Source organism: Podarcis gaigeae (assembly GCF_964106915.1).
Source record: "Podarcis gaigeae genome assembly, chromosome: 14".
Classification (NCBI taxonomy): domain Eukaryota; kingdom Metazoa; phylum Chordata; class Lepidosauria; order Squamata; family Lacertidae; genus Podarcis; species Podarcis gaigeae.
In genome coordinates this window covers 10,787,518-10,800,747 of record NC_139690.1, presented here as the reverse complement: position 1 = coordinate 10,800,747, position 13,230 = coordinate 10,787,518, and the positions used below count along the sequence as shown (strand labels likewise).

Genomic DNA, 13,230 nt, shown 5'->3' with positions numbered 1-13,230 from the left:
AGGAAGATTTAGCTGGCAGCACTGCAGGGCTGTAGTGCAGCAGTAGGGCAAGGAACAAGGGTAACAGCTGCCTTCAACTCAACTATAAGATTCTGAAAGACTATGTAAGCTTTGGCAGACTACTGACAAAAATAAGTCGTAGCCAGGATGACCAAAAATAACACACCTAGCATTGAGTTGTGGTGGAAAGCAAGGTTAAGGGTACTTTCACACAGATTATTTTGCATCAAGGTGTTTGAGATATTAAAACTAGTCACTGATAAGAGTGTTTGTGGTTTAAGTTTTTACTTCTTGGGATTTTCTCCAGAAATGGCAAATCCATTGGGGGGGGGGGAATATATAGACTGGCATTTTGATACCAACATCATGTAGATGCTGCAAGGAGCATAAATTCCACAATAAACACCAATCTGGAAGTACTCTATGATGATAGAAATGCTATAAACCCCTCTCAACTTACCTTTTGTATTTGGAGTGCCTCAGGCCTTTTAGAGTTAACAATAAAGCCTCCAAGTCTGATCAGCTCAATCTTCCCATTATAGAAACTTGTTCATATAGCTATATTTAAACAGTGTAGATACAGTGTACATCTATTTATAGAATCAAGCCTAGAACTGTAATACACCATTTCCTATACCGTGTATAAAAAAAACCAAGAGACTGCTTGCATCAAGTGGCGTTTCACCAGGTGCAATGCATATTATATTTTAGTCAACGTGTAATAAATGCTTGGGGTATGAAATCAATCTAGTCCTGAACTGAGTTTGTAAGTTTATCCAAGTACTTTGAGATATTGATACAAGACGGCTGCCATCACATGGCTATGCTCTGCCCTACGCAAAGCAGCCTTATTCTGTTGTGTCTAGCTATTTTGGTCTTGCTCCCCCAACAAAATACCTATATTGGCTCGTGAGAGATCAATCACTCAGTTGGCAGCATGAGTGTGCGCAAGACTGTGGGCACTAAGCATCTCATACAGGTGTCTCAGCCTCTGCAATAGCCTCTGCTGGGGAAGGTGTCATTGACCCAGTTTAGAACACAATAAGCCTGCTGGATCAGACCAAAGGCACATCAAGGCCAGCATTCTGTTCTCCGTGGCCAACCAGATGCCTGTGAGCAGGACCCCAAGTACAACAGCACTCTCCTTGTGATTCTCAGCAACTGGTATTCAGAGACATACTGATTCCCAACAGTGGAGGTAGAATAGAGCCATTGTGGCATAAGGTAAGGGCTGGCTGCCATATTTCTTCATAATGATATATCTACTATTCAGGGCTATAACCTGTATTTGGTTGACCAATACAATTTATTAAAGAAATAGGCAATCATTGGGCAGCCCAGCTGGACATTACTCAAACTGCCTTACAAACCTAAGTTCCATTGTAAACAACTGATAGACCGGAAGGCGCAGGAGATGAAATGCGTTCAGCGTGGCAGAGAAAATGTGCAGTTGCTTTCATGCTTTGAATGCAAGTTCCAGGTTCAAAGGCCATTGTGCCCAGTAAAAATATAACAGTCGCTACCAGTCAAAGTAGACAAGACAGGACAGATAGAACGCAGATTGGATTATGTTCTTCGTTTGTGAGCTGAAGCTGCAGTTTGCAGATGTTTGCATTCTAAGGCAGTCTTGGTGATCAATAAACTTCCAGCCAAGTTGTATGCTAGAGGTTGTTGGGCACCTTGGTTTTTGTATTAGAAAACACCAGATTGACTAGGCATTAAAGGGCTTCTCCAGCTCCTGCTTTAGACCCTATACTGTAATAAGAATCCCATCTGAAGGTTATTACTGTTCAGTTAAAGTTCAGGTTAATTACCACAAACAACACTTACATCTCATAAGCATAGAAACAAGCCTATTATGGAATTAAAGTCAAACAATAAGCTTTAATACTGTTATTAGAAAAATAGGTACTGATGTATATAAAGGTAGTTACAATAAAGTATGTTATATTTTTGTAGTTGTACATACACTACAAAAACAGGCCTAGTCATAGAAGTGCAAAGCAAGTTCTACTGGGACTTTTTAAGCTAAAAGATTAAATGAGTTGTGGAAGTAAACACAGTAAGAGACCAGACAAACTTCTACAGAGCGATGAAAACTAATTAGATGAATTTATTATGCATACTATACAAGGTGGATGTTGGTAAAGAGCAACTAAAATTTTCACCACTTCAGCATCAAAAATGCATTAAGGAATATATCAAACCAAACAGTTCTTTGTGGCCTCTGCACACACACACTCTCCTATGACAATGAATAATGAATGGATGGGATGCGAGTGAGGGGAAGAACACTTCTGAATCACTTAATTACTCCACTAGTTAACTACTGGGAAGAGTTTGGGGGTTACAACATACTGTCTTCATTATAGACGTACTCGAGCACTACTAATCACTGCATAAAGCTGATCAATTGCTAGACTATAGTGCAGATAGATCTCTGAAAAAGGTCATTTTATCAAATAGTAAAACTCATATTATACAGTATGTACACAAGTTTTACAGCTTTATCTTGTTGGAGTAAGCTTAGAGTTGAAAGTTAGTAATCCACTTGCTCTTCTATAAAATGATTGTTGATCTAGCTCCTTGTCTCCTTCACAGCATAGATGATCAAACTATCTTCAGTTGAAGTTTATCCAGAGACACAGGTCCAACATCAGACTGAACTGGTTGGTACTGTAGTATATATTCTTATGGATCACCAGCTTATGTTCTCTTTACAGTCTTTAACATTTTAATTCATTGGTGGACACGGAAAATTTGCACAGTCACAACAATAATATAAAATAGCAAACTGTAACTGGGGGAATGGAATGTTTAGATTTACATGGCTATTTATACCTCCCTATATGTCAAACCAGCTCATCTAACTATGATCTGTGGTGTAGTAGCAACTAGGAAATATTCCAAGTCATTTGCTGTTCAGAACTACTACTTTTAGGCCAGTCACTTTTCAGAAAGCCTAGCTTTTACTTATTTCTACAAAAATAAATTGTGAATGTACATTAGCAGCCTTCAATAAAAAGCCACTTAATGTTACCTTGTTCCTCTTGCATTAAACAGAGGGCTGTTCTCCTCAACTTCACTTCACTAATAACAAGGTATTAACTTCGCTATTAAGTCTGTTTCAGTGAATATATTCATGTTACAGGGAGAGGAAATCAAAATTAGATACAACCAATTACTGAATTACTTCCCATAGACAAAAACTGATATGCTAGAGACTTTGCAAGTATTTTCCTCATTTAAGACAGAACAGATAATGAAAAAAACAGCACTAATCTCCAGTATATCTAAACCTATCACCTAAATATTTTAATATACCCAATTTTTATACGGAAACGAGGTTAAGATTTTTTAAAAAAAATTAAGAGAGATGAAGACAATGGGAGTTAGTAGTAATCAGTACCTTTGAAACCAGGCCTCTTGATTAGTATTATAGGTCAGAACCAACATGATTATATTATTAGCTGTATTGTCTCAAATTTGCTTTGTAAAGGGTGGGGGCTTTGCAATACAAAAAAGGCAAGCTCTTTTGACGACTTTTCCCCTCCCCCCAAAAAAGAATCCTCTTGGAAGAAGCCAGCAGAGTCTTGTTTCTTTTACAGTGAAGGTGTCAGGCAAAAAGAATATGGAATTCCTTTAGCGCAGACAAAAATACCACCATAGATGTTAACTAGTTTTAACTGTCATTTCTATCCAATATGCAAGACAAATAGGTCAATTCACTGAACCACTCCTGCTGCAGTATTAATAACATACTCTGACAAATAAAGACTTTGAATGTTTATCATGAATCACTACAATATATGTAATAAAAAAAAAATCACTAGCACTTCCCAATCCAAATGTATGGATTACTTAACAACTACTGAATTAGATATTCTTTTATGTGTCAGAGACCTCTAATAGCATCAAAATATACCCATATTTTCACATTCCAAAATATCCTGCATAGATTTTAAAAGATGCAGAAGTTGTAGTAGCTTTGGAATACCCTAGTTATCTACAAGTTGCTTAATGTGATATACTTGCCTTTAAACTAATTTAGCCCCCTTGAAGTACTTTGCCTTAAGGTATACTAGCTAAAGTGTTTTGTATCTATAGTATATATTTAGACTAATCATTGTAGGTTACTGTTGACACAGAGAAAGGATATACTAGCAAAGCCTTTCTATTATAGTTCTTTAAGTGATTTCCAGATTTTAAACACAGAAGTCTGTTATTTTCAGTAACATAGTTTGACTCAAATGAGGATTATGACTTTCAAAGGTACAGAATTATTTGTGCTTCCAGTTGGCACATTTTTTTAAAATGTAAAGTTAACAGATATTTGCAAAAGTTGTGCAAAACCATCTTATTTACAGAAATGGCACAAAAGTGAATTCAGTCTATGCACATGCACACTTCATTCACTTCAAAAATGTGTTCTACACTACAGGACCAAAAGGAATACCAGCTTCAACAGGCAGTTGTCGATAAGCACGAGTTTTACAAGAATTACACCAAAATGAGCAAATATTGCCCAAGTAAAAAATCTATTGTTAAAGCTGAAGTAGGTTTAAGGCCATTCAAGTTCAAGAGCAGATACACAAATTAAGTCAGAGCCCCATCTTTTTTTTTTTTTTTTAAATACATGCTTTACCTTCTAGCAACTTGCGGTCTAAAACCTCTAGTTTACAAAACCAAACACAAGAAACACAACAGGTGGTTGTATTCAATAGAAACATACTATGCTGTAACTAAGGTGAACTAAAGAAAGCAGAAACATAAAAAAATTGTCAAACCTGCTATGTCACTTGCTGGAACCAGCCCTACACTAGCAAATAGGTAATATGTACATTTTTCAAGTAGATTACTTTACATTGCTCTAACAAAACGTGTCCTTTTTTAAAATCAGTGCATTGTTCTCAATTCTTCCATGGACTACACAACTTAATTCTTAACAGGACTCTCTTACAATAGCAGCACAAGCTACCACTACCTGCAAAGCGGTCAGTCAATGACTTAGTGGAAACAAAAAATGTGAGAAGTAACTATTAAGGAAATATTAAGGGAATGAGAAGATTCATGCAGTTCTGCCATCTAGTCAGCCAGCCAGCTTGCTAGCAACAAGAGAGGGTTTCCGCTGTGGAAGGTCCTGTGGAGTGGGAATGTGGTCACCTGTAACTTCGGTCTTATCAGGAGCTGCAGTAGGGAGTTGCTTATTCTTCATCTTTGCTTTAGCCATATTGTAATCCCCAGAATCAAAGTACTTTTGCTGTAAGGCAAGAAAGAATTGGTGAATTGAGTACAACAGAAACACACACTAAATATACTACTTTCCCCAAGAATTGCCTAACTGTGCGACATTCTGGGCTTACTCTAAGAACAGCCTACAGGGATCAGGCCATATAGTGCAGCATCCTGTTTGTTCTCGCAGTGGTCAACAAGATGCCTGTGGGAAACCCTCAAGCAGGTTTTATATAAGTTGAGACAGGAAAAGGAAACTTATACCTGATCAAATAGTTATGACCCATCAAATGTAGCCTGTTAGTCCAAGACCAGATATGTAAAGGCTAGGGAAGTTTAAGAATATTGCTTAAAGCATGTTATCTATCTTAATGAACAAGACAGGTGTCTTTATATTGCAGCCATGTGAGTAATTAGCACCTATGAACAAACAGAGCAAAGTCTGAATAAAACTATTTCAGCCTTGCAGAATGATAAATAGAAATAATATTCAAAGAATATTATGGGTTACATTTATTGCTAGCATTTTCTTGCCATCAACAAGTGAAATTATTGTCTATTAGTAAAGGTGTAAAGCATTACAAAATAGGCTTCTCTTAATTGGCACGTCCACACTTTTAAGACAGATTATACTACTGTAGATTCCGGCGTATTAGGCGACTGGGCGTATTAGATGACCCCCCAAATTGGCAGCTGCAATTTGGGGGTTCTTCTTATAAGCCCAGTTGCCGAATATGCTGGGCAGCTCCGAGCCGGGAGAAAACTGCCCAGCGCGGAGCGGAGCCCGCCACCCCAAAGCAGCAGTGAGCAGGCTCCGTGCCAGGGAGCCCACTGCCGCTGCAGGGGGGGAGCGGCTCCGCTCTGCGCCGCCCATACCCAGCGTATAAGATGACCCCCAGCTTTTTAACCTCTTTTCCGGGGTTAACAAGTCGTCTTCTACGCTGGAATCTACGGTATTTGTTTAGGAAACCATTTGTTTATATTTCAGACAGTCCTGGTGGTGAAGGGGTTAGTATTGAGATATGACTACAGCAAGTATGTTTCTAGACTACAGGTCCCTGACGATTGGCCATGCTTACTGAGGCTAATGATAGCTGGAGTCCAGAGGGTCGCAGGCTCCCCATTTCTGAACCAGAGAGATGAAGTTTTGAATTCCTGCTCAGACACTACGCTCACTGGAATGTTACATTGCATTTCATGGTTCTACCATGATTTATTATCTTCTGCTCATTTTAAATTAGATATAATCCAATATATTTTAGAAAACATATTTGGTTTATTTTCTGTTAACTTTTTTCAAACTTTGCTCTGTTTAATATTTGCTTTCAACCAAATGTGATTAAATATGTTCTTATTTGTATAAACTGGGGGAAAGGAAGTTGGCACTGTTTAATTGCTTACTCAAATGTTTCTATCTATTCCCAGTCTTCATAAAGTTCTATATGGCATATTTTCTTAATTGCAATGTGTCCAGGTACAAAAAATATAAAGTTGGAGAATTAGCACACAGAAAAATATATTCACACCTCAGATTAATACCCCCAGTGAAATCCCCATTTGTCATTACCAGACAGTGGCTTAAACACTAGCTGGCACCAGTGATGGTTATAAAGTTAAAAAACTATTCTGGTGTATACTATATTGTATAGGTAAAAGCCACTTCCATAACACTCTGGATATAGCAGCTATACTCCCCTTCAAAACTTGGTTACTTGATAAAAGCAGGACTCTGCAGTCAACTCTCAATACAATCATGAAATGTTGGAAATAACTTTCAGAACTACTGAGTTACTAGTCGAGGCCTTGGCGGTTATTTCAGTTTCACGTGAAAAGATGCATAAAGAGGTCCCTCTCATCTGAAAGGTTATCCTGTAGCAAGTTAAATACAATCTAATCTTAAGGGGTTGTTAGGGCTGTGTAGTAAATTTCTTGGTGATGGAAAACAAGAGTACTTGCCAGACCTTTTGAAAAATGCTGTATAATGTTCTAATTTCAGAAAGCCTTTTAAAAAATTCACAGTATTGCTAAGGCATTGTCCACCACAATATTAATGTCACTTTTAGTACTGCTGCCATCTGTGGTTTATAAATATTTGCTTTAGACATTTGCTTTATGCCTGTTAATTTTTTTTGCAGAGACAGGACAAAAAGTTCATGTATAATTTAAATAAATGATCACTAATATCGAGTACGTGAACACTTGAGCATGTATGCTTTCATTGTTCCAGTTTAACAATCCCCACCTTCACAACCAAGTAGGCCACAAAATACTCTGTGTTCCCTAAAGCCTTATTAAGTCTTTAAAACTAAAGGAGAATCTGTACCAATGGACCAATTTTAGTTTTCAAGTTAATGTAACTCAGTGTTTGAAACTAAGCAGGCACCAGTCAGATTTCACGATTGGCATCTGGCCTTTCGTGAGCAAGTGGAGATGTCTGGTAGCCACATTTGCGCCTAACATTTCCATCTGGCTGGCTGGTACTGCTGCGATGCTTGCTGGGCAGCTTGCACTAAAATACATGACTCTTTTGTTGATGCTCTGCCCTGCAAATCAGCTGGCTTGCAACACCAAAACACGCTCCAATGTAAAGAGGCTGTTTGCTGGATGCCTGATCTGCCGCTGCAGGTGTGTGAGGGTTAATGCTGCCTTGCACACCTCACATGTAGAGGGAGAACACAAGGCACTGCCAGGTACAGCCCAAGGGTAAGTGTCAATGGTGGGGACTGAGGCGCACCAAGGCAGAGAGTACTGCCCAACTGTGGATGCTGGTTTTTATTTTCTTCTGGATCAACAGTTACATTTGCTTTTTATTAAACTGTGTGTTCTTGAAGAAACAAGTAATTCACGCAACGTATTTTCACAGCTCTTTTAAGCAAAGTGTGAAGAATGCCTACTTTTAAAAACACAGAGAGATAGGAGGGAAAATGTCAATTTAGAAAGCACCATGCACAGTTTGTGGGCTCTGATATGAAGTGAAGTATGCTCTCACTGAATCACAACTGAAATCGATAGGCCTTTACTGCCCAGAAAGTATGATTGAGGTGTTGGTTTCAAAGCAAACTTCTCATCCATATGAGCAAAACTGGCATCATTGCAAGCAGACAGATTAAAAGGCTTTACTTGCTTAAACAGACTAACTACACATGGTTCAAGCTTACTCACTCCTTTCTGGAGCCGCTTTCTCAAGAAATCTGAGCCCCCAGGCTTCTGTCCCAGATGAGGATATCTGGCCTTCAACTTTGCTTCTTCAGCTTTCTCAGGACTAATCACCTTGTCTTCCATTTCCTGAAAACACAAGGAATTAGTATTTCTACTACATTACTTATGCCTTCCTCTGAATCATCTTGCAATTTCACAAAATGCCCATCTTTAAATATTCAACTTTTATTGGCTAATCCCCCCCACCAGCAATATATGATGTGATTAGCCCTATCGGTTTTCACATCCAACGTATACCACACTTAATAACTGTTTTCACTAACTGAATAATACCAGGGTTACTGCCCATTTTACAAAAATATGTACACTGCTTTTAAGTTGGGTAAAAATGCATGAACACCTAGAGATTAGACCTGTATATTTTGTGATCCACCCAGCTGAATAACCCTTCAAAAGATGTATACCCCATTTCTCAGCCAAAAATGCTTCTCAAAGCAGCTTACAGACAATTACAACCACACACAACGGTTCAGTATTTCAATAATACTTTGCCTCTTCCCTCACTCCAGAGAAAGAGTAAAAGGCACTGCAAGTGGACTCAGAACCCGGCTAATAGCCCTTCCACTGACACGCATGTAGCTCTTTTGCAGCCTACGATAGGTACAATAACCTTGGTCTGCAAACATAGGGGTTGTCAAGCAAGCTATAATACAGCTTTGTAGGTCACAAGTTATTTGCACCCAGCCTACATTTATTGTCTGCTATTTGAGGAATGAACATGAGCCACAACCTGGGATTATGTGGCCAGTAACAGAAAAGCATCAGAATATCCATGTGCTGCCCCCTCAGATAACAAACAGATGCTGGACAGTAGTTTTCAATTAAGTTCCAAAGCTTCACTCTGATAATGACCGCCTGTAATATAAATGGTGCTAATATGAACACATGGAATAATAAGGACACAATCCAAACCATGAAGGTATGCTTAGAATCCACTGATTTATTGGGTTAAAGCAGGCTTCCTTAAACTCGGCCCTCCAGGTGTTTTGAGATTAAAATTCCCATAATTCCTGACCATTGGAGGACTGAGTTTGAGGAAGCCTGGGTTAAAGTATCTTCAAGTTGCATGTGTGAAAATATTGTTTTTATTAAAAGTCAGTAAACAAAATGCAAAAACAGTTAATTATTTTAGACTTTTAATACATAACTCTTAAAAAGAACCCACACCAACAAACAACTTTATATCCCATGGTAAGACTTCTTCAATGCAGGCCAGTTCAGAACAAAAAAAAATTACAGGGAGTTACAAGGTCTCCCCCCTCCAATGCACTTTCAGCCCAATCCTATGCATATTTCCTCAGAAAATCACACCAAGTTTAATTCTGTCTACTCCCAGGTATGCCTGGTAGAAATAGCATATTGACCCTAATTTTTGTTCTTTATAGGCTAAAGCAGTATTTCCCAAACCTGGCAATCCAACTGGGTTTTTTTGGACTACAACTCTCACCATCCCTAGCTAGCAGGACCAGTGGTCAGGGATGATGGGAATTGTAGTCCAAAAACAGCTGGAGACCCAAGTTTTGGAACACTGGACTAAAGCATAAAACCGGTCCATTACAGCTTCTTTACTGCACTAAAGCAGCATCAAAGCCTGCCTCTTTCATATATACCAGCGATGGCCAAACTTGGCCCTCCAGCTGTTGTTGGACTACAACTCCCATCATCCCTAGCTAACAGGACCAGTGGTGAGGGATGATGGGAATTGTAGTTCCAAAACAGCTGGAGGGCCAAGTTTGGCCATCACTGGTATACACGAAAGAGAATGCTGGCAATTGACAAAAAACTAAGGTTCACACCCATGGCGTGTTTTCCAAGCTGGGCATGAAGAGAGGCGGGCTAAGGGGGCTCACGAGCCGCGTACGCGGCCTCCACGCTGCACGTTGCGGGGGAGCGAGCGAGCGTGATGAGGGGCCGATGTCGTCACATTCACGCCGCGCTTTCCCCGGCGTGCTGCAAACCAGACAATACGGGCCCAAGGAGGCGCTTGCGCCCTCGCCGGCGGGCACGCCCACCCCGGGCTCCCTCCCTGCAAGCTCGACACAGCGAATGGGGGCAAGGCGACCCGGAGGCCTCATCAGCCCGCCCTATCTCGCCGGCGTTGGGGAAGCACACCGTCCCCGCGGGCCAAGGGAAATAATAAATAAATAAATAATAATAGTAGTAGTAATAATAATAACAAACGTGAGGCGAAAGTGGCGCCGCCACCACACGCGCTGCGGAACAAAACGCCTCGGCGGCGCCCCTCAGCTTTCGCCCGCCCAGCGCAAAGTTTTGTGGCTCCTGCTGCGGCCGTTTCTCCACGAAGGAGGGAAACTCGCCTGCCAGGAGCGGGAAGGGAGGCTCTTGAGGCGACGGCAGGGATACCCACACTCGCACCCACTACGGAAAGTAGCAGCTCACATACATATACATACACAGAGAGGCCTTTCCCTAGACTTTGCGCCATATAACTGGCGCGCGCGCGCCAGGCGGCTGAGGTGAACCAAAGCTTCTCTCAGGAACCGTCCCCCTAAGCCCCCGATAAACGAATTTGGGCCCAGAGAGGAAGGCAAGCCGGTGTGTGAGGGGAGACTCCCCTGACTAAACTTTCCCCCTCAGCCAAGTCGCGGCCTAAGCTGCCTCCGCCGGCTCCGGACATGGCGCCTGAGATGCTCTCCTTCCCTCTCGCACCGCCTCAGGCCCGGCAATGCAACGCCTCACCTTCTGCTCCTCCGCCGAAGCGGGCTCCGGGCTCTCCGCAGACATGGCTTCCACACAACCGCGGCAGCAACCCACCGGAGGAGAAAGGCCTGGAGCCGGCGATCAGCTGCTGCTGCTGCTGGTGGTACCACAACCGCACACAAGATGGCCGCCCGCGGACGACGGCGAGCCGGCAGGCTCAAATATCTGCTCGCGTTCCGAGTTGCCCCGCTACCCTGCCGCCCCGCTGCAGAGCAAGTGGATGAGGCCGGAGAAGGGCAGGCGCGGGATATGCGGCTCTCTCGCAGGAGGATCACGGCTTGCAGCTTGCGTGCGTCACATTGCGCTCCCCTATGGGATCCCGCTCGTCCGCTTGTGGCATTCTGGGAGATGTAGTTTATTGGTGCTTGGGGCTGAGCTTGATGTTCTCGGCAGCTCTCCTCTAGAGTCTAATGTAGACGCAGGTGTCTAATGTAGTCGCAGGTGTTGAGAAGAAGGGTGCCGTCCTAACCCCAATTACACGGGAGTAAACCCCGTTCTTGGAGAAAAGCAATGACAAAGCTAGACAGCATCTTAAAAAGTAGAGACATCACCTTGCCAACAAAGTTAAAGCTATGGTTTTCCCAGTAGTGATGTATGGAAGTGAGAGCTGGACCATAAAGAAGGCTGATCGCCGAATTATGGTGCTTGAGGAGACTCTTGAGAGTCCCATGGACTGCAAGAAGATCAAACCTATCCATTCTGAAGGAAATCAGCCCTGAGTGCTCACTGGAAGGACAGATCCTGAAGCTGAGACTCCAATACTTTGGCCACCTCATGAGAAGAGAAGACTCCCTGGAAAAGACTCTGATGTTGGGAAAGATGGAGGGCACAAGGAGAAGGGGACAACAGAGGACGAGATGGTTGGACAGTGTTCGCGAAGCTACCAGCATGAGTTTAACCAAACTGCGGGAGGCAGTGGAAGACAGGAGTGCCTGCCGTGCTCTGGTCCAGGGGGTCACAAAGAGTCGGACATGACTAAATGACTAAACAACAACAAAACTCCATTCAGTTCAGCATAATCCTAACTTGTAGAGTTGGAAGGGACCGCATGAGTCATCTAGTCCAACCCACTGGGATGCAGGGATATTTTTGCCCAACATGGGACTCAAACCCAGGACCCTGAGATTAAGAGTCTCATGCGCTACCGACTGAGCCAGCCGAGTTTGGCTCCATCCATTGGCCAGCAAAGGATGAAAAACAGCAGCAGCCTCAAGGAGTTTGCTTCCCCGCTCCCTGCCTAAAAGAACGCTTGCAATCACTTTGTGGGTGCGGAGTTGGCCTTGCAACACCACTGAACCCTTTGAGAAGAAGTTGCGCCATTTCAAGTGGGGCTCAGAGGACAAAACCTCCGCCATAGTAAAAATAAATCATGCTAGTGCAGGATGCTGGAATTGCAGCACTTCGTTCCTCCCGCTATTGCTATTCCTATACTGGGAAGGAAGAAAAAACACTGCATGGCTTGTTACTCAGTAAACATATATTCACTTCCACTTGTGGTTTGTTCTAAGAGAAACAAATCATAAGCCCAGTTTCCATGTAATGACAAGCCAGATTATGGCTTGTTTCTTCCCTTGGCAGTAGGGAAGGAATGAAGCGCCTGCAATTGCACATCTGCTTGTCCATATTAAACCATAGTTTAACTGGTTCAATGTGGTGTGTGAAGCAGGCCAGTCTCATAAGTAGTCTAGGAGGAGGAAACCAAAAACCCTTCAAAATTAGCGTAACATGAGCATCTAAGGGAGCCCCTTGGTGGTTGTGTTTACAGGGCTGTGGGGAAATTTAATAACTTGTCCAAAGGAGTAACACCCTTTGGTATCAAAGCAGTGCTTCAGTTCTAAATTGAGATGTGTTGATTTTCAGGACTGCTGAAGTCACACCCCTGACCTAGAACCTCAAATTGCCCTAATTTCAGTTATGGGTGTGGTAGCTGCAGTTAACAAAGATGAAAGACACTCTTAGGCCAGTTGGTACTATTACAGCTTTCATGTGGAGGCAAATTTAAAGTAATGTGCTTAGTGAGCAGTTGCCACATGGTGAGCTGTTTGTATGCAGTAGCTT

General features: G+C 42.2%; 1 protein-coding gene across 1 annotated transcript; it reads right to left on the bottom strand.

The window, feature by feature from the left end:
• Nucleotides 1-2,093: 2,093 nt before the first annotated feature.
• On the bottom strand, nt 2,094-11,480 carry ARPP19 (cAMP regulated phosphoprotein 19). The gene is made up of 3 exons (XM_083712973.1): nt 11,152-11,480; nt 8,395-8,517; nt 2,094-5,260 (listed from the first exon to the last, which is right to left on the bottom strand). The coding sequence occupies exons 1-3, from the start codon at nt 11,194-11,196 to the stop codon at nt 5,090-5,092; spliced, it is 339 nt and encodes a 112-aa protein (XP_083569099.1). The 5' UTR covers nt 11,197-11,480; the 3' UTR covers nt 2,094-5,089.
• Nucleotides 11,481-13,230: the final 1,750 nt, after the last annotated feature.